The sequence below is a fragment of the Anomalospiza imberbis genome, chromosome 2 (genome assembly GCF_031753505.1).
Source record: "Anomalospiza imberbis isolate Cuckoo-Finch-1a 21T00152 chromosome 2, ASM3175350v1, whole genome shotgun sequence".
In the NCBI taxonomy this organism is placed as follows: Eukaryota; Metazoa; Chordata; class Aves; order Passeriformes; family Viduidae; genus Anomalospiza; species Anomalospiza imberbis.
The window spans coordinates 41,584,657-41,609,123 of record NC_089682.1 but is presented as its reverse complement, the minus strand read 5'-3'; the positions used below and the strand labels follow the sequence as shown (position 1 = coordinate 41,609,123).

Below are 24,467 nucleotides of genomic sequence, written 5' to 3'. Positions count from 1 at the left end.
TTACAAACACTAAATATTGAAATATAAAATATTTACAAACCAAAGCCATAAAGAAAAATTATACATATATATATATATATATATATATATATATATATATAAAAGACATATCACTGTGTTGCTGGGAATACTTACATTTGCTCCTCCCTTGCAAGCAAGCCACACTAAGGCATAAAAGGGGAAAATAGAGAACAGGATAGAGTATTTTCACATCTGGTATTTACAACTGAGAAAGAGTACAATTGGGGTTTATTTATTGTGGCAATCACATATAAACTTAACTCCTACTATGAAATTATTCTCATATTTTCAGTTCCAAAGAACAATAGAAAAATGCTTCCACTAAATGTCAAAAGAGAAATCTTCTACATAGTGTATATAGGCTAAATAAAACTGCTAATCTGAGAAAAATTGTTACAGAAATCTACATCATTAGAAGATCAAACTCCAAGTGGTATTGTATCAAAATGATGAAAATCTTGTATGAATCAGGAAATGAAGTAAATGGACCTATTTTATCTTCCAGTTTATTCCTGAAAATGGGTTTTAAAATTTGCTGTGCATAGTCAAAGTGCTACCCAGACAAATTACAGCTGCTCTTTTAACCTGAACATGAGATGGCATGGTTCCAGCCAATCTGAAGTATGGTTTCTAGGCAGGATGTCAAATCTCAGCCCCCTGGGTTCCAAAATGATGGATTGAACCTTGAAAGTTGCAACAGAGCAGCATATGTGATTTCTGTACTGTATTTTGATCACTCATGAATATATTAAAACATGTCCATGTATGCTATTCAAAGATTTGGTTTATTGCTTTAAACTATGGTTAAAAATAATAAAAAAAAAAGAGTAAACAGACACATACTAAATATGCAACGCTAATTTAAAGGCAAAAGAACTGTTTATAAATTTGGGATTTTTTTTCTTTGTTTGCTGATGAGGACATTAGCTAATGATGCAGCAAAAGGGCACCATTTTAGAAACTGTGTCTCTCATAGCTATCGACATATAGTGCCTATGAATTCAGAAAGAAAAAAGAAAGAAAGAAAAAAAAAGAATTGATTAATTTTTGCATTATCAACTACTGCAAGTACATAACAATTAATAATTCTTAAAACAGTTTTTGGCATGCAAATACATTATCAAAGTGTCAGATATCAGACACACTCTTCCAACTGCTCATTCTGACACTCCAAATGGGTCATAATTCCATTCCTTAGTTTATTTTCCTCTCTTCTGTGTACCTTTTACCTTCAAGAACAGTTTCCCTAAAAAAACTATAATTAATCCAAGGAAAGATATACCTCAAAGTGCCCCTTGGAAAGCTGGGGGAAGTTGGAGCATACCAATGTCATCACAGAAGTTGTTGGGGAGTTCACTCTGACTGTGTGCTTGAGGAGAAACTCCTTGGGCAGGAAAGTCTTCTGCTCAGTTCTGAGTGTGCCTGACAGAGTGAGGGGCTCTGGGCTCAGGCTCTGAGTGCCATCCCAGTATGAAAATAAATCTGTTAACAACATCATCATATTGCACTTGGACCCCACTGAAATCTTTAGCTCTCCACATAAATGCACACCCAAGTTTCCAGAATCAGGGACAGAGCACAGCTCCTAAAAGACTGGGGCAGCTTCAAGGGGAAAACACACTTTTAATGGATGAAAAAAAAAAGAAAGTGGAAAGCAAACATACATAAATTTTATGAATGATTTGTGCAATTCGGCATTTTAAAAAAATCCGAATTAACGTGTTTTTCAGCTGGTTAATGTCTGCCTCTAGGACATGGTTTTAAACACAATATTAACATTGTGACTTTTCTGCTTTTTCAACTTCTATGGTTTTACTCTTCAGAATCTTCTTGTTTATGATGACAGCAAAAATATTTTGATTTTTAATTTAGGAACAGAGCTACCAAGTTCTGTTTTAAGGCTGGTTTTGAATACTACCCAAAATACATATTATCAACATATTTTATATCATGAAAGTACAACTAATGCAATTTCAGAATCTGGTTGACTTATGTTTCTGTAAGATGATTAGCTTACAATCTCCTACATTTTTTAAAGTTATTACATTAGCCAAGACTATATTATAGATTCAGACAGAAAACTGAGGCAGGAAGGCACTTCTGGAGATTGACTGGGCCAGCTAAGCTCAGAGCACGGTCAGTCAGAGCAGGCTGCTCAGGGCTGTGTCCATCAGATCTTAAATATCCCCAAGGATGGACACTCCACAGTCTCTCTCAACATCCTGCTGCAAAGCTAACCATCCCCAGGTAAAAAGCTGTGATTTTTTTCAAGTTGCCTTTAAATATAATTGCTTATCAACTTTTCACTGAATACCACTGAGAAGAGCCTGGCTCCATCTTCTGTACTGTATCAGATTAGTTTTGTACACATATCATGAACATAATGTGCTGTATTTAAACATCAGAAACTAAAATGGCTAAAGTTCATTAGCTTGCAAACATGCCTTCCCATCTTTCTGGTTAATTTTTAGCAGGCAGTTGAGGGCATGACACCAAGAACAAAATAAGGAAACAAATCAAGATGTTCTAACTTAAAAAGAAAGATGACAGAAATTCTTATTATCTTAGTCTCCTGATTTTTGCTTATAAATATGCACAGAGAAATCAGAAATGACTGAGTGAGATTCAGATTAGATCCTTGGGGTTTAAAAATATCAGATTTTTTTGGTAAGTTTCAAAGGAAAGCACTGAGATTTCTATAAAACCTAAGGCGTTTCAAGTGTGAAAAGCAAGCCCTTTAGGTTTTCATTTGTTCTTCAAACAACACTCTGGACTACAAAATAGGTTTCAAAATTTTACCATATTTAAAGTTTCTAATATCTTTGTTGCTACTGAACAGTCCAAAAGAAGATCTATGAAGAAACATCTCTTAAACTGGAAGTAGAATTCACTGAATTTAAAAGGAAGTTGCAGTCAATTTCAAAATTAATTTAATAGATGTTTTTAAAGAAGGTGTAGAAAATTAAGAATGTGACTATCAGAGACTACTTGGAATTTGCAGTCTTTTGGAAGTTTGTATTTTTTATATTTGATGATTCTATTTCCAAAAAGTGCCTACCAGATAAGCTGCTACTTAGCAGTTGACTTTTTTCTTAATGCCCTAAATCTATGCATGTTGCCAGGATATGCAGCCCATAAATAAATCTACCAATGGGGTTAGGTAAAGCTAATTCATCAGCGATAACATTTGACATGAGGATCACCAGAGTTAATTGATTATGCTCTACATCAAAGATAGTTTTGAATGAAATTTGTCTAATATGGGCTACTGCTGCTCTTGGCCAAATAAATCACCATGACCAAATGACCTCCACAGTTCCCCAACAATAGCACGAATTTGTCTTCTATTTTTAATTGGATCATCTGGTATTTTAACTGGCCTGTTTTCCAGGCCAACGATCCTACACTTTATCATCCTTATGCTCAATTTGGTGCGAATTGCTGAAGATTTCTTTCTTAGTTATATCATTCTTTGACGTCCTACAAAACTGGGATACTGAAGTCTTATTTCTTGAAAATTAAAGCAGAGAGGACACAGCTTCAGCAACTCCTTCAAACAGTTTTCCCACCACTTTAGGAAAACAAAAGGAAACCAACCCAACGGAAGGCTACACACCTTTGTGCCTGTTCCATAATCAGATTCTCTGCTGGGAAAGGCACAAGTGGCAGAGGTTGGATCCCGCTGTGATACAGACACAGGGACCACAAACATTTTAGACAAGACAAGCCAAAGAGGCAGCTTTCCTCTGCTTGCCACAATCTCTGACTCAGGCTATTACTTATCACACCCCAGCAATGAAATTTGAGCTCTACTGAAATCAATGGCAAAACTGTAGTTCAGCAGGGCCAAAATCTTGCCTAAGTTTATTACTGATTTTACAGCACCGACAAAATCTGATATCCTATTACCAAACTCTTAAGGCACCAGCTGCCTTCCTGATCAGGATCACACCTTACCATCATGTTTTCCCAATTATTAAATGGATATTTGTAGCTTTAAAAAGGGAACCAAAGAGAAAATAAAAAGGAAAGCAAAAATAAAATAAAAGACTTCTGCTAACAGTTAGCATATATGCTCTAAGTAAAACAAATGAATTTTCCAATGTAAAGCCACTAGTTTATTACTAAAAGGCTTCTATTCTTGGGATGGAAACTAAGTTCTCTTTTGTCTTTTTTTCATTTTTATTTTATTTTTTGTTACTATTCATTATCATTAAATTTCCTGTAATTAAAATTGCCGAATTAGAAACACATGACTGCTTATGAAGCTAATGTTTCTCAGCATACTGAAATCCCAGAACAATGTTTAGCATGAAAAAGCAGATCAGCTTTAATTATTGCTATAGCATTTATGAAAACTTAGCACAGCTATCTACTGCCCTACCTGTACCTGTAAATATAAGCTCCGCACAACTTGAAAGCCATCACACACAGCATGACATTAGAATTTAAAAATTCAACTGCCAAAATGTGCACTGATTTGCCTTCCAAGAGTCCATATAATAAGTTCAGGACATACATTATTTTAAGCTTTCTCAAAACCACTGATTTTTATGAGAAAAAAATCAAGAAAACACTGCTGAAGCAATATATATAAATATATATAGACACCTCAGGGCTCAATAATTTTCCTGCCACTCCCAAATTTTTATATAGCTTGTTTGATGATTTAGCAATTGCAAATTGCAGTTTATAATGAATTATTTACCCAAACCTGCACCTGTTAGAGTTTTTATGCTCCACCTTATACCTGCAGACCTAAAGAAAAATTACTCAATTTTTATACCACAGTAATGAAATCCTAGAAATTTTTACGAGCAATAAAAAAGGTTCTTTCACAAAACCAGAGAATCACTGTTCCTCGAGAGAGCTGCTGCCTAAAGATACTGTAAATGTGCTCCCAGGTTCCAATGAGGCCAACAGACTCTGAAATGCCATTCTGCAGCTACACAAGGGCAATTCCAACCACATCTGGTTTTCACCTCCAGTCCCATCTCTGATATGAAGAAGAGCTCTTCATGTATTATCTGACTGGCATTCAGAAAAAATGCAAGGCTTTGAAGGTTGCCAATTGTGTATTCATAATAAGCAGAAAAAAGTGGGAATGAACTTTATGTGGGAAGAGCAAAGGACAATCCTTTGATTGCAAATCTGCTTTTCAGCTCTTATTTCACATGCTTGGGCTATTTTTTGAAACACACAAAAATGGCTGCTTTTGCATCCTTCATGGGATGAGCAATGTATGTGTAGAGCACAACCCAATTTCTGCATTTAGCGTAGTCCTTCAGATGGAATATTGACATTTTCTTAGATTTATAATAGAAGTTATAATGACGTAGGAGCTGGTCTCCAGGAATAAAACTAAAATGTATGCCAAGATACATAAAAGAGAACTTTGCTATGTATAAACTTTCAGCAAATATCATGGGGAATATGTTCTCTGAGACACAGAACTTGTTCTTCCCAGATTAAAATACAGAAGGTCATTGTTTAGAGTCATGCAAGACTGTCCCTAAATAAAAGGCAATGTAGACTTCAAAGCATAAGGAAACTATGCACTACTTCAACTCTTGGAGAAAAGAGTGAGGTGGGAATTTTGAAATTTGCTTCAGGTCAGTTATGAGAATCCTCCTCTAATTTTCCTCAAGCTTAATAACACACTTTACAAGAGCTCAAAACAAAGGGCAATAGTTTTCCTGTAGCTCAGCTTCTGGTATCTAATTTATATTAGATAAATTAATAGATATATTAGATAAATTAATATTAAATAAATATTAATTTATTTAAGACGGCACATTTCCATGCCTATCAATGGACAGAGAGGCTTTTCCAAAGATAAATTCCAATTGCCTAATTTTCTGAACTGTCTTTTAGCATCAGATTATGGAAATATTTCCCAAACTCTCCAAGAATGGGCACCTGAGAACAATATAACAACATGAAAAGTTTCAATGAATGATTATTAATTTCTACTTCTTTGCCTCGTCTGAAGGTACTGTAAGCAAACTTTTTATCCCAGAAACTACAGGCAATTTTTGAAAAGCTACAACTGAACTATGAGAGTAAGGAATGATTTCAAAATGTTAGAAAATACTGCTTGGCATGAGCAAACGCAGACCAAGCTGAACTAAAGCACTGTAAGAAAAACACACAAGGATCTCATTTAATTACCTGCATAAACATAAAATTTGAATAACTTAATTGAACAGAAATGCCTTATGGCACTTCTTTATTTGAAAAAACCCTAAAGCTATGCCTCATAACCAGTATTAGCAAAATCTTTGCAAAAGCAACAATCAAAGGTTACTAAACAAAGAAGTGTCCAGTGCATGTGTGATGCAAATGTTTCCAACATGGAAAAATAGGCAGGAATACAACTGGAAATGAACAATAGGAAGTGATTGAGCAGAACAGATCAAGATAGAAGCAGGAAAATAAAACTTCCCAACTGGATTTCAGAATGAAGATGAGGCCAACTCAAAAAACCCAAGTGATGCCACTACAGATTTCTAGTATGACAGGCCTTTATTAATTTAATGCTGAATTTTAAATGCACTGTTCTTTTGGAGGTTGAGCTCTAAAGAAAACCAAAAGTAAGAGCAGTAGATAAATCAGTATGTTACAGAGAAACACAGAAAAAAATCTCCCAAAAGGCCCACAGGAATTATATACAGAATTTTTTTATTTCAAACCTGAATTCTTAATTTAACACCAAGGTCTTTTGCTTTCCCGCTGCTAGTAAATTGGTGGAAATCACTTTGATACCACTTTTGTCTTCTCAGAGGTAAAGCCTGAAGTGTTTGATAATCAGCAGACCCAAATAAATGAAAATCATCCGTATAACAAGACCACTACTCCTTCCTAACTTCTTCTCAATTAGATTGTTAGAAATAAATCCTTTCAACTTTATTCTGGCATATTTTCCACCAGGGTATGGTGCACACAATCTTTATATAGGTCATTTTTCTTACTAATGTGATATCACATTAAACTGCTGAGAAGAGAACAGTTGTTACACAGGCAACAGAACAAAAAATCAGTCTGTTTTTTTTGTTTTAACTGAGGCTTTATGTGCCTATAGCTGGCAAGAAGAAAACCAGAAACCAATGTTCATGACTAGAAAATAAACAGAAAATTGCTGAACTAGTACTTTAATTCTAGGATAATGGGCCTGATGCTTCCTCCTCTGTTTTGTAAATATTTTTTTAAGTATTTCCTATATTTCCTATTGAAAGCTCTTTTCCTGTTTTCAGTTGTGTCTCATTACCCATATTGTGTATAAGGGGGAAAATGACTTTGTTCTTGCTTGAAGACTTTCTGTAAGATGACACATGATTCACGACAGGACATCTTAAAAATTGTATCTCTGAAAGCAGTATAGACATTTAACTTGAGATTTGGCAGGCAGGGGGAAGCATATTTCATGTTCTTAGTACCAAAAATCTTGGTTTTATTCTTTTGCAGAAATGCCACCTCAGAAACAGAGTAAAGCAGCAATTTCACTTCCAATTTCATCCACCAGTTTTTCTGGTCTGAGAGCTGTATATCATCAGTCTCCCATGCCACCATAATCACTTCCTAGGCTGAGTAATTTCTCACCCCTTACTTGCTCATTACTCAGGAACACACTCTAATGAAGTATTCCAGTTTAAAACTCATTTTCAACATACATTTCTTGGATGGAATGTTGCACTGGTTTGTAACAGGCAAAATGTCAGAGACCACAGAGGTTTGATTTGGGTATGCTCTGAAAACTTTGAAATCTTATCCAGGATTATCCACTTCCTTGTGGTGTTCCCTTCTCCTCTCTCTTTCATAACTTTGGTCACAACAGACCCCTATTTGTTTCCTTTTCTGCTCCTCAATTTCTGCAATCTCATCAGAAACCTGACATCTATTGTAGACACTCTTGTGTCCTTTAAATCCCACTGTAAATTCAGGTTTTTAATTCTGATTCCTTGGATACTCTTCCTCTGTGAGTTTTTTCTGGAAATAACAAGTCTTCTCAACATCTTGATTTTTAAAAGCAATATAAAAATAACAGTTTGCCCCCCCCCAAAACAAACAAACAAACAAACAAACAAACAAAAAAAAAACAACAAAAAAAAAAACCACAGTTTTCTGCTCAGAAGATAAATTATGCTTTGAGTTAAATAGAAACCCAGCACAGAAGGGCAGCAGCAAGACCAGATCCTGCCTCATTCCTGGACTGGTTGCATCATAATTTTGACCTCATTTGTCATCTTTAAGGTGTTCAAATAGAAATTTTCAGCACCTTGGCAGACCAAACACACACCAGAAAAATTCAGGGTGCAGGCAACATCAAAAGTATTGTCTAACACCTGAAAAAAACCCACCTGTGCTGAACTCAGCAGGAGAAAGCTGGAAAAACTTGGGAAGGATATAGCTGATAAGGAATCAAACAGTTCATGAAAGAAAATAGTTTGTTCTTTTTTCTATTATTTTTTTTGAAACCCAAAGAAACAGAAAATTTTCTACCTGAAAAGATTAAAAGAAAAAAGAATTTTCAACGTCCACACCACTCAAGTGGATTACACTGCTTAAAAATAAGCAGGTACTGACTAGAAAACATCCTTTCCAAGATTCCTCTTTGACATTCTGTGGTACTACTCTACAGTTTCAACAAGATGAATTTTTCTAAATTTACATCCAACTATGAACCAGGATCTGGTGATCAGTTGTTCATGTTTTAATATTATCTAGATATGTCTCTAACTGCAAACCCAGTTTGCCTTTGAAAACTCCAGTTTTCAGTGCACACACAGATTCTTATGCACACCTTCTACTCGGTAACCTCACATTTCCTAGTGATCTGTAGGTAATATGAAACCTGCTTGTATCTAAATTTTATTTCTAGCATCCTTCTTGCTGTATTTTAAGACCACATGGTCTTAACTCCATCATGAATTATATTGCTTTACTTTCCCAACTTCTTTCCTGTCCTTCATAGAGTTGGGGTTTTTTTTACTCTTTTTTTCCCCCGGTCAGTTGTATTCAAAACACAGCAAATTGGAATTTTTTTTCATTTTCTTCAAGAAAGCAAACATCTCCAACACATCCTCTGGTTCCTCACTCAATTTATTTTTGTTGATGTTTTCTATTTGCTCTGCTAGACTTGGTTTGGATGCCCTGGTATATTTTGTCTCCATCCTATGTTTGCTTTCCAGTTTGAGAACTTCCTGGCAAACAAGGTCTGTAAATTTGCTTTGTAGAGCACTGAGGCAAACAGTCAGGACTTAGTGAGGAAGACACCCGGTTGCTCAGGAGGAACAGGTCTTTATTATCATGTTATGGGATGTATTCTGCCCTAGTAACTCCCCATTCACATCAAAAGAGAAAATCTGAACATTACTTTGAACACTTTGGACAAGAAGTTATCTGCATAACTTTGATGATATTTGATGCATTTCTTGGTGTCCAATATCCACCATATTTTAAAGGAAGTATCCTAGTGCAGCTCTAGCTTACACACTAAGGCTTTGCAGGTCACCATTTTTATCAAGGGTTTGTCATTAATGTGTTCTCAAATCTTAATTATAGTATGTTACTGAATCTATTGGCAAAATACAGACTCCATGTACTCATGGTTTATGTACAAAGGGATTTGTTTAGCATTAGACACACATTCTTAGCATTGTACATGTCTGTTTCACTTAGTGGTAAGAAAAGGCTAAAGTAAAATCCAAACAAAATTACCACAATGTTCAAATCCCAATTTATCTTCAGCTATTCTAGAAGTACAGGATCATCCCATGGGCACTTTCTTAACCACTTAGGAAGCTGCCATGCTGAAGTTGAAATATTTATAATTGGTTAGGGTTTAAAGGGTTTGGGTTGTTCTGGTTTTATTTTTTTTTTTTTTTTTTTTTTGGGGGGGGGGTTTCTTTTTTTGTTGGGTTTTTTTGGTTGTGGGTTGTTTTGTTTTGGTTTGGTTTTTTTGTCATCTATCCAGAATTTGCTAGATAAGGACTTCCCATTATTTAAGCTTTTCTGAAGCAAGACTCACATTGAATTTTCAGTGGTACATTTTAGAGGCCCATGAGAACAATGGATGGAGAAAAAAATAAAACAGAGAAATTTTGCTCCTGGACCAAGAGCTCCAGGAAGGTTGTTCCTTGTTATTTCAGAAATCAATGGAAGTATTCAGGCACTACATTAGGAAATACAGCTGGAAATAGGAGCCATGATAAATGCTGAAAAGACCTCTTTTAACAATGTCATCCCCTAAAGTAGCTCTTGCCATAGAAATCAATTTGCCAAACAGGAGACATTAATTGTAATGAAAGAAGTTAAATTTTCCTGATCAACTCTTTACAAGCTTAACAGCTAGAAACACTGTGCATAAATTCCCCCTGAAAAGTTAGAAAACTGTGTGTGTTGGAGTGGGCAGGGTGAAGTAATAGGGAATATGGAAAATGGTGGAGGAAATGGGAAGATAGGCTGAAGAGAACACAAGGGAACCTCTACGTGTCCACATGGCACCACCAGTTATTCTTGTCCTTCCTAACACATTTGGCTAATGACTCCACTTGATTCAAACATTCCTTGTAAATCAGAACTTTAGGATCTCTGATTATTGTCACTCCACTCTGCTCGCTTCTTGCTGTCCAGTGCCCAAAATGGGATATTGTGAGCCAGACTACCAACACGGTTCCAAGCTAACAGGGAGTGTCTGTCAACAGCAACTGCACACACTGCACAGACATGCATTTTTACTGAGTTACTGACAGAGAGAGAAACTCATGTTCTGCCCCTGAACAGCTAAAGCTCTTTGCTCAGAGATATAGAATATCACTTTAATCACCTGGACTTGGAAGGCAGTTCTAGGAGAGACTGGGTAGCTCAAAATAAAAGCTTCTCCTAGTTGCCTCACACAAAAGTGAAAATAATACTCAGAACATACTTGCTTTTCTGTACATCCAGTAGTTGAATCAGCACTGATCAGAAACAACCTCAACTCTGAAGCACTCGATTAGAAAATAATAGAAATAGTTATGCAAGACAGGAGAGATGGGGATATATTTGTCTTCAATGCTACTGCCACAAGTGATGACCCTGCACAAGAATAGAAGACACATTTCTGGCTGAAAGCAGATATTCCTTCACAAGACCTGTAAAAAGCAGAGTATAATCACGTTGAATGACAAGCCTACTAAGAGCTGTGTCTTTAAGCCTTCCTTAAACAACACTGAAACATTTCAACAGGATGCTATTGGGAAGCAGCAAAATACCAAGGGATTTCAGCCCAGTTTAATGGAGGGCTTGGAAGAAGGCAAGTGATCAGAGTCACCCAGCTGGACAGTAGGGTATGGAAGAACACCTCTGGTATCCCAAGGACTCCGTCCTGCTGCTGTTCATGCTGCTCTGGCTACAGACATGCACTGCACAGGTTTCCCAGGCACTGGGGGAAAACCCAAAGGAGGTGAAAGTTCAGGGCAGCAATTACTGCATGGCTGTATTCAAGATTATTTGCAGTGTAACTATCTGTGTGCAGGTCTCATATAATATATTTATAATGGTGGAACACATACTGACCTCAAGTAAATCACTAAGCACACCACTTCTGATGGTTTCAGTGGTCTTACTTCCATGAACATATGAGGCTTATCCAAAGCCAAAGCCAAAGCCTTTGAAACTAGATTTTCCATACGTTTCTACTATCATTTTTTAAGAATGAACATGAAAACTCACATCTTGAACTAATAATTTATTAATGCTTCACATTGTACAAAATCACAAGCACAACAATTGAAGAAGTGCAAAATATACATTTGTCACATGATAGAGTAAGCAGGAAATACTTTTGACAATTTTGCCTCAAAAAAGGCAATTTCTTTAAAAATAAAGTTATTTGCAAGGAAATGCGTAAATTTACTTGTCATTTAAAAAAGCAGAGAGGGTTTTGAAATTGTTTAAATATTCTATTTAAATATTTTCAAGATTAAAAAGTTCTGGTTTAAAGTTCAAAATTATCTTTATGGTTTTCTTTCTCCCAAAGACTAATATAGATATAGAAAAACAAGACAAAATGAAATATTTCAATATATTCTAATCGTAAATATTTAACTTGATCTGATTCACCTTTCCCTTCACCTTTATTTATAAGATAAATGATAGGCTTTTTTTCTATTTCAGAGATCATAAAGTTATGAAACTTAAAAAAATTACTGACACACATGATAATTACTTTTTGATCTGTCTTCAAGTTCTGTAAAATCATTTCATCAAAATATGTGAAGATTATTTTTAACAATATTTTGAATGTGTCTTTCTCCTCCCTAATTTTTTTCATCCTAGGGATATACTTTTTAAAAATCAGTCTTAATATTAAAGAGTATTCTTTTTTTTTTTTCCTGTGGCACAGTCTTCCCAAGGCCTTAGCCAAGACTTCTAACATAACAGACTATATTCTTATGGCAACTAATTGTGAAGCCACAACCAGAAGTCTTTAATTTAAGATGAAGGATGGGTATCTGGGAGGCATTAAAAGTGCTGGCAATGCTCCTGATTTATAGAAAGAAATATCTTAAGAAAATATTCACATCAACAGTTCAAAGCCCAAGACAAAAAAAAAAAAAAAAATTAAAAAAAAGGTATTCTAAATAGAGAACAAATGCAGCATCAAGCAGGGACTATAAATTCTTTTTCTTGGTGAAATAGAGAGCACTGCACTTGTTGAATCTGGAATATTACCCAAAAAACAGGACATAGATGTTCAGAAGAGGAAATCCTTGCCAAAGTGGCAGTACATAGCAGCAATGGCATCATATATATATGTAACAGGTTCTCCACTCTCAGTCATCAACTCCCTGGCCTCTTACAGAATGGTACTGTGTGTCTGGGAGAGGTTTATACCCCAGAGGAGCAGTGCCTCATCTGTTTGAGCTACACTGGACAGGTTTGCTGCCCTAGAGGGGTGATGTACCTTTGCTGGGTTGACTTCTGTGTCTATGGGTCAGGGCAGGATCTTTGCCATCCAATGAACTGCCTTTTTCATGCTCCTTGATGCACAGCCCCAAAACACCTTTCCACGTCTCCCCCACTCAGGCAGCATTTTACTTTCCAAATAATAGGAATGGGAATAATCAAAAAGCACACAAAATTCTGCAGTTGCCAAGGAAGCAACCTCCCCAGCATTTAAATAATCTTTTTTTTCAGTAAACTACTTTTTTTGTCTAACCAACCTGACCTTCTGTAGAAACTGGTCCTTTACACAAAATGGTTATGTAAAAAACTGTAAGGGTCTGGCCAGGGCTGGTCTCTGATGTGAGTAGCCAGTTCAGAGGACTGACTATTAACAAGTCTTAATTGCAGCAGAGTGTAATTTAGGTGCCAGGTAGTGTTCATTTTGCACATTTTCACATCTGAATGTCTGTATTCTTTTAGACCTTTCTAAGTTTCATGTCAAATGGTATTTTGCCAGAAAAATACCCAAACATAATGGCTCAGTGCTAAAATCCTACCTCCTGGGCAAGCAGTGATTTAAATGTGGTTTAATATTAAATGTATGTGTATGTGTTAGTAAATATATCCTTGTAAAACTGTCAGTGGAAGCACAAATTTGAAGTCTTTGTGCCACAATAGAACATTTATAATATACCATAGCCATCACAATGTACATGCATTAAAAGAAAAAGGTCAGATGTACTAGAGCATTGGTGAAATCAGCATTTTCACTATGATGTTATTAATATCCTTATTGATTGTCATCCATTCCATTGCATCCTCAAGAAGTCCCCATTCACAGACCAGATGCAATGAGCTGGTCTGGACCCTTTGCCTCAGAGGCATGAAATTGTTAAAGCCAGAGCACTCTTGCTTAGCAGCACCAGAATCACAGAAACTTATTACATTATTCCAGAAAAATCAAAGACACAGGGCAATTTGCTACCAAGGTTGCTTTGTGCATCCCTCACTGAATCCATCAATGTCATTGTAAGAACTTAAAAGGTGTCAGACAGAAAAGCTAAACCAAAAACTTAGGTACAGAAAATATGTTAAGTTTTATATTAAAAATTATTTGATCTCAGCAGCAATTTTTCTGCCTAAATCATCTGCAAAATGTTCCAACATTTATACACCTAAAAAGAGATTTTAGATCCTGCTTAGTCAAGAAAGAAAGATTTAAATGAAAAAAGCAACTGCGGTATGAAAGAGTCCAACTAAGAGAAAAATCCAGAAATCCTTTTGATTTACTCAATATCAGTGTTTCCCTAAGATAATTGCTAAGGATTAGACTCTCACTTAAAAAGGGAGCCTACAAGTCACATCTGTGGAAGTAAGTAAAGAAAATATGCGGACACGTGTGGCAATATTACACAGGACATCCTAAAAACCTTCTCTCATCATTTAGTAGCCTGGCGAATAGTCCAAGACTCTCAGACTAGTAGATCACACCTTTCATTTTTTTCAGAACCAACTCAAAATCATAGTTATGAGTACCTCTGCAATGCTAGAAGAAGAGTGAGTAAGAAGGTGGCAGGCACAACAGTCTTCCCTTGTGGTTATTCCAAGTTGCAGCAGTAACTAAAACTTCTGGAACTGCAAAAACTTACTTCTGAAACAGGGATTTTATTTTAGTAACAACATTTCTAGGGGAAATACTAGCTTTACCAAAATCAGTGGGATATTAGGACAAACAGGTTGTTTATTTAGCAAAAAGGAAAGATCTGTAATCTTCTCTCAGCAATATTTTAAAGCCTATCACTTTTCTAATTTTTTTCAGATTTATTTTCTTCCAGGTAGGAAGGATGAATCACAGAAGCTTATAAGTGGAATCTTTTCTGCTTTCTGTGTGAAGTGAAATTAAAGGTCTATTTTCAACATATTGCATTTTTCTAGTTTCCTGATTATTGCATCTTGAAAATTTGTTTAAAGAAACTGAATCCTAATGTTTTACAAAATCATTTATTCATTGCACTGAAAACAAACAAGCAAAACCATACAAATTTGCTACATCTACCTGGTAAAAAATGAAATCACTAGCAAGGAATCAACTATCATGTTTTCATGAAATATGTGTTAATTTTTGCCCAGAAAAATTTTGCATATTTGTCACAGCTCAGCTATGAACTACTCACAGGGAATCCTAAGAACACAATGTCAACACAAAATGCTGTTGCCTAAAGACACCTCAATTTTACAGTGAGTGTTGATACCTCCAATCTTTTTATTACCTGAAAAACCATCAACGGCTTTACAACGATGAATGCAACACAGTTCAGTTTGTATTTGCAAAATTCCCCTTTAAAAACAGCAGATATGTGCCAGCACATCTGGAAACCACTTTTAATTATACTTTCCTCAATGGGAAAGCAGTAGCTTGTACCCATAGCAAAGGTTTTATATGTGACCACACAAATGCTTGCAACCACCTGTGCTTTACACTGATTTTCATTATGGACTGTATCACATTACTGCCCTATTATTCCAGAATGCCATTTGAAGCTGTTGTGTGACTAAGCTGCATCAAGTGTGGTCTTGAAAAGGCCTCCACTCTACAAAAATGTAATAAACTTGATTGCAGTTAGGGTACTTACCACTGAGGGTATCACAATACGCATGCTCCTCAAGTTGGCTTCTCTTGCTCTGAAAGTCATAAAGGTTATACAGTAACAATCATTATTGCCAGTCTGGGAATCAGAATTTACCAAACTAATGCATGTCCCCAAATGAGATACCTTGTAAGCATTTGGAATTCCTTTCTGGTACTTGTTTCTTTCCTACTATTAAAACTGTATTTTAGTCAAATACTCTTGCTGCTTCAGCAGTGCTCTGAGACCACAAAAAGCAATTTTAGCTGTGATCTGCCAGCATAACACAATTTCAATTCTGTCATCAATATTTTCATAGGTTTCAAACATTGTGAGTTACATGACTTGGTTGGGTTTTCTAAACTCAAACCTTCCTCCCCTACTCCCTCTTGCCCCACCCAAGTATAACAGCTTTTTTTACATTACTGTTCCTCATTTCTCACAGTTAAAAAAGAACTTTCAGATTTCTGCAAAACTCTTCTTATTCACAACACTCTTGCTATATTTTGGAAGACCATAATGTTGACATGCAAGATTTTGTATATCCCAGTGGAAGGGAAAGGTCAAGCTTTTGTAACTCTCAGCCCCTGGGAGATGTGGCATGCCCAGGGACAGACTCCTCAGAAATGGACACCAGGATGTGCAAATTTGTAAAACACAAGGTACATCATTTTACAGATTATGTTTTAGGATAACTTGCTCTGCTGACCTGCACTACCTGCAGGTAACTTAAAAAGCATTCAAACATCTCTTCATTAGAATTTACACTGCTTAATAATCCATTACCATGCTTGAAAGAAAGGTTTCCACATAGTTATGGATCTCAGAACCCGCATTCACCTGTCTCATATTTTCTGCATATAGCTCAGGTGTTAAATTTTGCTGTTACTCATGAAGTCCCAGAGGATCCCTCACAGGACTGAACCTTCTCCCAGTGCTCTGCCCACAAAACTTCTCCACACTCTGCCAAGGCCTCTGGGATGGCAGCTGAAAGACAGTGGCCCCGCTCAGAGAAAGGCTCAGAGCAGAGCTCGGATCCCAAACCAGCCGCTTGCTCCCTCTCTACCATGCAGAACAAATGCTCTGTGCAGTCACAAGTGCCTTGGCTTTGCTCCTGCCCTCGCTCCGCTCTCCCGCCTTGCTCTGCGCAGCTGCTCCGGGGCCGCGGGGCCCGGTGCCCCCAGCTTGGCACCCCAGGGAGCTGCTGCTCTTGCAGCAGGCAGGGCTCCCCGGGCCAGCAGAGAGGGAGCAGCAGGCTTTGCTTTAAGGCACCTTTTTGTCTGGGCATCCCGGAACCTCACATGCGACACCTGGTAGCATTTCAACCTTCAGTCCGCTATTAGGCATTAAAGTTATATAGGGAGTGTTCACGGGGTCGTATATACAACTTTTGCAAAAATATTCTATAATATTCTAAGATTGAGTATTTTAACAGCCCACAAAGCATATCTTGACTTCACACTGCAAATACATGTATTAGCCATGCAAAGAAGGCACAATATTCCTACTACTATTCTTTAGTTATCTGCGGTAACATTTTTTCATTGCTAAAAACAGTGGCCATTTCTGTGAATTACTTAAAAGAAAAAAGGATCATTGTCTACTTTAAAATACAGACATACTCTGAATATAACTTTTTAAAGGTTTTCCAACTAAACACATTTATAGGGCAAACAAAGATTGAAGCATTCTACAGTTTTATAAAAAAGATAAAAGTATCCTTTTTTTGTTTGAAGATGAAAGTATCTTGGAATCAACCTTATTGAAAGAAAAATGTGCCTGATTATCAAAACAATAGGCCTAGAATATAAATTCATTTAATCATGGACATACACAAATGCAGCATTTTAATGGGGATACAGACAGGTAGCTGCACACACTGAATCCACTTGAAATGGTGATATGAATTGATAAATCAAGGTCTGGAACAAGAGTCATGTCAAGAAGAGGAGAAAGACAAGGGAAAGGACTGTAAATAGCCAAAATAAGCACTCGGACTCTGCTTCTTTACAGCACAAGGAAGGCACATTCAAGCCTTTTACTCAGGAAACCTTTCTCTTTGAGGAGTGCCAATGAAGACAAGGAAGCTGCTTGAGTAGGATGGCAATGCTAGTCATGCTAGTGCCATCAGGAACTGAGGGGGAAGAACAGTCAAGTCGCAGGGTGTGGAATCCAAAGACATGTAGTCAGGGGGATTCTCTCTGCTGACTGCAATGGGCACTGGATCAGTCCCTTGCCCTTATACCTCTTTAACTATCCCACTCATAATGCTGTCATCATGAGCTTAAGGATGTGGCCGCGAAGGAGAGAAGAAATGTCTTTGAAGTCATGAACTATATCTAAGATTCTGGATACCTGCCATTTTAAAACACTGAGCCGAGCACACAGCCTTAGGAGCAGGTTGACAGTCTGGAAGCAAGAAGCAAACAGAGGAAAAATCCTACCATGTATCCTCCCTGTCTCACTGCCTCTGATTCCAAACATTTTGGGTGCATTGAGCCACATCCCCATGCCCAGCCAGTCAGGCAGCCCCTGTGTCTGCAGTCATGCTGGAGCCTGCCCACCGTGCCGCCAGTCCCTGAGCCCTCCTGGAAACCAGCTCTGGGGCCAGGGGCTGGTGCTTGCTGCTGCACATATCTGAGGAAAAGAAAACATGTGGGCTTAGGTTCAGGGTGCTGGAGAGGTTGAGCAGGCAGAGGCATTGCTCCCAGGAGTAGCGAAAAGTCAACAAAGCGGCAGCGCTTTCCCCAGAGCAGGGTGGATGTCATGCCTGTTCTCCCCAAAAGCAAACTGACTGAAAATACTAAAAAGTTTTTGCAATCCTATTGGTCCTGCCGAGGGAGCCTGATTGGCAGGACAACACATCTTTGTTCTCAATTTAAAACATTATTTAGGTGCAGTAATCATTTAAAAGCCAAAAGGAATAAGATTTTGTGATTATAACCACAAATTGTCAATTGAAGCAAATGTTTTAAACAATCAAGGTTTGGTAGAGAGAGAGAGAGAGAGAGAGAGGGAATAATAACAACCATTACTATGACTCCATGTAGCCTTCATCCAGCCAGTACAATTTTACTTGTATTCTGAAATCAATACACCATAATCATAAACCAAAATTGTGACTGTAGTAAAAACTGACATATGACACATGCAGATGTGGAGGGATTCCATCAGGACATTACATTACAGGATATTGTAAGTACCCTGCCTGCTCTGTTCTCCTTTTCCTACGAACATAGAGCAACTCTGACTATTCTAATACTGAAAAATGGGAAGCAGAGTAAGAAAGAAGTGAAGAGAATTTGTGTTAAATTGGATTTTCTTGTCTACTCCTGTGGTTTTTATCACCCAGATGACAAAACATTATCATTAGCAGTTTATACCAAAAGTTAACATTTGCCCATGGTTTTCTATTTTCTCTAAACCACAAAGGTTGGAGCCTGTTATGCAGTTCCCTTATCTTACTCTGTTACTTTAGAATCTAAGAGCGCACTGTGCACATTAATCTTTCATGGCAGAGTTCACTGAAGTTCTGCCAAAATTCAATAATTGTGTTCCATCCAATCCACCAATTTATTTATCTCATTGCTGGAATTTAGAACATATAGAACAAAGTGCTTAGTTTATATGAATTAAATCCTTGCTAAAAAAAAAAAAACCAGAAAACTAACAAACTCATAAGACAAAACGAAACAGCCCTGTTTCACTTCTAAAGTTTTAAAACACACAGCAGAATCTACTGAGAAATAAAGCTATTTTTACAAAAGCAATGTTTTCTTGATAAACTGAAATTGTTCCACGATGTTTAGAGTTCTTTTTCTTCCATATAAGTGAAAGCATTTTATAAATATATTTGTAACTTTTATTCAAAGAGCATAACAATATGTACCACTTACACTGCACTACTAAAACATGAAATATTAATATCTAATGATCAATAAAAATATAACTAAAAAGCAAGAATTTGTTTTTCTGAATGGAAAATATATTGATTTACTGCTCTGAAATGGGTAACTGAGACTTCAGCATTTCTATGGAGCAAAATCTAAGATACAAAATTACAATGAAGTTAAGCTTTATAATTGCACTCTTTCATTATGTGTTTGCAAACAAACATAAAACATAAAGCCCTCCAAGTAGGAAGATTAGAGACACATTATTCCTGACAACTGTTAAAAATAAAAATAGCACAATAGAGAATACTTTATATTCTTCACCTTTTTTAAAGGCAGGAAAAGTAACTAATCAGCTATTTATCAGCCTAATTATAAAGAAAAAAATTAATCTACTGGTTTTGGATTTAAAAATATAATGCAGTGTCTATGCATTTCAAACTTTAAGCTTATGAATACAGAATGCTGATTTATCTGATGAAAGCATGATTTTTTTGCTTCTTCGTATAGACGATAGATTTCTTAGTGAAGGAAAATGTTGATTTGGTGTCTGCAATCAAAAGCTAAATTTATAATGTTTTAAGTTTTTAAGAAAATCTTTGTTGCTTCATATATTAGATTTTACATTTCAGTCATGCTATCAGAAAAAAACAATTATTCTGGATTTAAAGACTGTTCATAAAGTTTTTTGAGAATAACTTTCTGTGATTTATAACACAACCCTTCACCAACCAAAATAGAAAAGAAAACCTCTGGGAGTAGTACACTAGCATGTGTTCATTATTTCAGTAAAACCTTCTAGGCAAAACTAGGAATATCAGACTAAAACATTTTAAAGTTAGCTTTGCAGTAACAAGGTGAGTATGTGCATATTTTAAATTAACAGTATCTAATTCAGTAACCCTGGAGAAATTACTTCCACGCACCAGCAAATAAATTCCATAATGATTTGCAAAAACTCTACTATCACATTTACGTTTGCACCAAATATGATAATTTTCTGGCAATGCTTACATTAAAATAGGATTCAACAGTGAAGCATTTTCCCCCTGTTGTAAAGCTTTTCAAAAGCCCCAGAAAAATACAATTAAGTTATATGAGTTTTATTTTACCATAGTTCTCCAGCTATTCTTTTGCAACACGTTCATTTTGTCTGCTTATTTTCATTGCAAATACAACGTGTTATAGTTAAACTTGCAGGAGGCTTTTGAGTACTGTAACTCAGTCTGCTGCAACGTAACAATGAATAAACTCTCCCAGCCAAGTTACATGAAAGTACCGATTCTGAGGAGTCTGTAAAGCTTGAGCTTTCTCCCAGTGTAGCTGTGTCTTGCATTATGTAATAAAAGAAACACACACACACACACACACACACCCCCAACACCTTACAGAAAACACAGTTTAACAGCAGAAAGACAGTACCTGTAAAGCCCATTTTAACAGCAGCGAAAGGGATCAAGGCTGGGGGCAGGGGGCAGGGAAGGTGCAAAAAGGCTGTTCCATATCGATATTGCTGCCGAAAGATGGTGTTGCTTATAAATAAACAACACACATAGGAAGGAACGAGCAACTCCTCGGCTACAGCCACAAGTGCAGAAATGCAAAATAAAAATACCTGGCAAAAGTGCTGCATAATGCATTTTGTCTTTACATTGAACACACGTGGAAACGACACTGTAGGGCATACACAGTGTGTAACAGGAGGTCCTTAATTTCCAATTCACAGAGTAAATTCACAGAATTCAAGTGTGCAATAATAATGTATTCACTTACAGTGCCAAACTTGTTTATATAGTATCAGCAAGGAATAATAACTCATTTATTGCACTGATGAGCTCCACAAAGGTCAGAACTCTGACCACACTTGAAACGTGAACTTTTGCAGCTCCTTGCTAATGTTTAGACTAACTCCCTTTCCCCCTTTTTAACAACAAAGGACTACCCAGCTTCTGTTCCCTGTCTTGCAGATCAGACCCATACCCAGTTTTCAAAGAAATGGGATAAATCCATAGGCATGTCCAAGATTTTCCTTGCAAATTTCCCCCCAGTGGACCCAGGCATGTATTTTTTAAATAGATATATCAAAAAGCTCCACTTATACAATTCAAACAAAGAAACTTCTCGAAAATATCATTACTTACTGTTCACTGAGAATAATTTACTGAGATTAAAAGTTTAAAGATTCATCTGCTTTACGTCCACAAGTGTTTTAAGCAACCCCTAATACTGTATCTTGCTTAAATGTGACAATTAATGCTGCTTTGGCATGTTGAAAAATACAAAGATAACACTGATCCTCATTATGCCTTAGCTCTCTGTAGCCTGGTTTTTGGAGGTGCGTAAGCTGCGGAAATTTAGAATGATAATAGCAACAATTTGGTACACGAGGAAAATACAGACCCTCCCCCCGACTGCTTCAGATATACTGTATAAAGTCATTTTGACATGCCTACACAACTGGTTGTGGCAGCTTTCAGACATGATTCCTAATCACAAAAAAATGCTTCAGGTTCTTTTAGAGAAAGCTTGCCTTGGGAAGTTGATTTTGGCCAAGTGCCAAAATCATGTGCAAAAAAAAAAAAAAAAAAAAAAAAAAAAAAAAAAGGGGGCCCTCATTACCAATTCATGGCAGCCTTCAGCGCTGACAAAAAATGTGACCCAACAGGCTAAAGCAACAACTAAAATTAAAAAGTAGGAGACAAAGACAACTTACTTAATATTCCTTCCATCGCCACGTTAAACTTTTCCGTAATTAAACCCTTGTTAGTTCAAAGCAGTTTTCAACTACTTTTAAATGATTGCACAGGCAGTCTGTAACAGTGGAAAGCTTTCCCTGTAAATTCTCTCCAGCCACTCCACTTCTAACAGCATTTGGGTCCGACCACAGAACTTTTTTGCTCTGCGCCTCCGCAAGAAACCCCTCTCCAAAAAGGAGCGAAGCGTCCACGCGGATTCCAGCGAAAACTAAGCAGATCATTACAAGCTTTTGGAAGCAGCAAAGGCATAGGAGGAGTGAGGAGGAGGGAGGAGAGAAAGGGCTTGAGACGCAGGAGCAGCTATTTCCTAAACTTTCTAAAAAGCTTATCAAAATGGGCATGCAAACTTGAAGCAATTGCAATTAACAGCTCTCGCTGCCCCACTCTCCCATAAAAGCAGATTTGATACACAGCCTTACCTAGATGTCGTCTGGCTTTTCTGTGGATCAAAAAGTTTCCTGCCTAAGCACAGAGATATTCTTTCACAAACCATAAAGGCCCCTTTTATTAATCCAGCACTGTAACAGCCCACTTTCTAAACCACGTTGAGAGCAGGATGCATCAGCTTTCGAGAGAAAAACAGTCTTAACACACAATTAGTGGCAGATTGTATAATAGAGGATTTATCTTAAAGAGTGAAAAGGCATTTTTTAAAAAGCAAAGAGGGTGCGGTCAGATGTTAGGCTATCCCTGAGAAAAGGGGCCTAGGCTGCACTAGTACCTAAATACTAGCAGAAGCTTACTGGGAAGGGAGCCAATGGAATGACTTTGTTTGACCCAGCTGCCAATCTCTCCTGAAGCACTGCGCCAGACTAAACACTGACACTATTTTAACTCAAATCAGGCTACAGCAGCTGTTTGCTTTCCGGCTCTCAGCTATGCACCATGGCCATGATGACTCTGCACAGCACATATGATAGAGCTGGGGCACTTCTGCTAAAATATGTTCCATGTTTGGGCTGGTGGTATAAAAGTGGGGGCTGAGGTAGTTATTTAGTTGGGGGGGAGTGGGGTGTCTTCCTTTTTTCTTTTTTTTTTTTTAAATCTCTGCCTCCATTTTCTCCAAAGTCAACTAAAAATGATGTTTGAGGTTCACAAAAAATTCAGAATTGCAAGTCAGGGGAAAAGAAAAGTTCCTGCTTGGGACAGACAAGAATCAATACATTGTAAAGGGGTGTGGGTTCATGACTCAAAAAATCCACCTACTACTTCAAATTATTTATGTTCCTCTTGTTAGGTGCTCTAAAATTGATCAGTATATGATTAATCAACAGACTCTCCCTCTCATCTTCAATTGTAAAAAGAAAGTTCAAAAAATATACATATACATAGCAGGCATTTTTATATATAAAAAGCAGGCATTACGTGTGTGCATAAGAGCACACATGCATCCAGATTCTGATCTAAATGACACCAGTGAAAATTGCACTGAAAGCAATGAAGTTATTACAGGTTAAAACTGAGGGTGGAATTTGATAGCCAATTTACATATGAAAGCATATGAGACTGAAAAAAAAACATGGGCATTAGGAGAAACAGGCATATGGCATGGAGGTTGGCACGTATTTGCTAATTCAAAAAAAGTCAAAGAAGAGTTGCAGCAACAGAAACAAAGCACGTACACATTTAAAATCAATAGAGGCTTCTGAAGCACTGGGCATGTTGTACAGCGCAACATGGCATCTACAGGTTTTCAGCATTTATACCTAAACTTAGACACAGTACTTAAGCCAAAACTTTGATTCCTCTCACCTTGCCACAGAAGGTTGCTGGCTAGTCTCAAAAACTGCATGTTGCAATAACTTCCTCAATCAGTAAAAAAAAATTAGAAGAATACACCCACCTAAAAGCAAAAGGCACAGATAATGAGCCCAACCCTTTATAGTTAACGTAATAGTGAGTGGAAGGTCTGGCTCCTGACATGGGAATGCCTTCAGTGAATACTGAAGGCACTGCTGGGTATCTCCAATTCAATATGTATACTCAACAGAGATAATGGAGAAAAAAATTACGAAACAGAAATGGAAAATAATAATAATAATAAAAAAATCTGTTTTGTAAAAGCTGAGCCTGTTCTGTCACACGCTTTTGGCACCAACAGATTTCCATGAGCTGTGCAACAGCCTCCTACCAAAACCCAGTGGAAGTCATTCACATCTCACAAGCTCAAATCTCACTAACTACCCTCACCTCTCACTGGTCCTCAAGTACATTAAGAGTTTTAGAAAAGGTCCTGGAAAAGA

At 37.0% G+C, this 24,467-nt stretch overlaps 1 protein-coding gene across 33 annotated transcripts in view; it reads right to left on the bottom strand.

Moving 5' to 3' along the window:
* LOC137468721 (uncharacterized) overlaps positions 1 to 24,467 on the bottom strand; it is a 296,780-nt gene that overhangs the window by 76,568 nt on the left and 195,745 nt on the right. For 11 of the 33 annotated variants that reach the window (XR_010996142.1, XR_010996148.1, XR_010996139.1 and 8 more), the window contains one exon: positions 15,582 to 15,630. The exons of 10 other annotated variants lie outside the window; for them this stretch is intronic. Coding sequence is in view for 5 of the 23 variants with exons in the window: in XM_068180667.1 (XP_068036768.1) it covers positions 15,582 to 15,630 (49 nt within the window). In the remaining 18 variants the exon portion in view is untranslated. Of the gene's footprint in view, positions 1 to 507; positions 705 to 15,581; positions 15,631 to 20,747; positions 20,789 to 20,890; positions 21,168 to 21,609; positions 21,818 to 22,181; positions 22,619 to 22,643; positions 23,228 to 24,467 lie in introns of those variants that run through there. 12 more of the 33 variants (XM_068180669.1, XM_068180665.1, XR_010996149.1 and 9 more) reach the window with 11 other exon arrangements.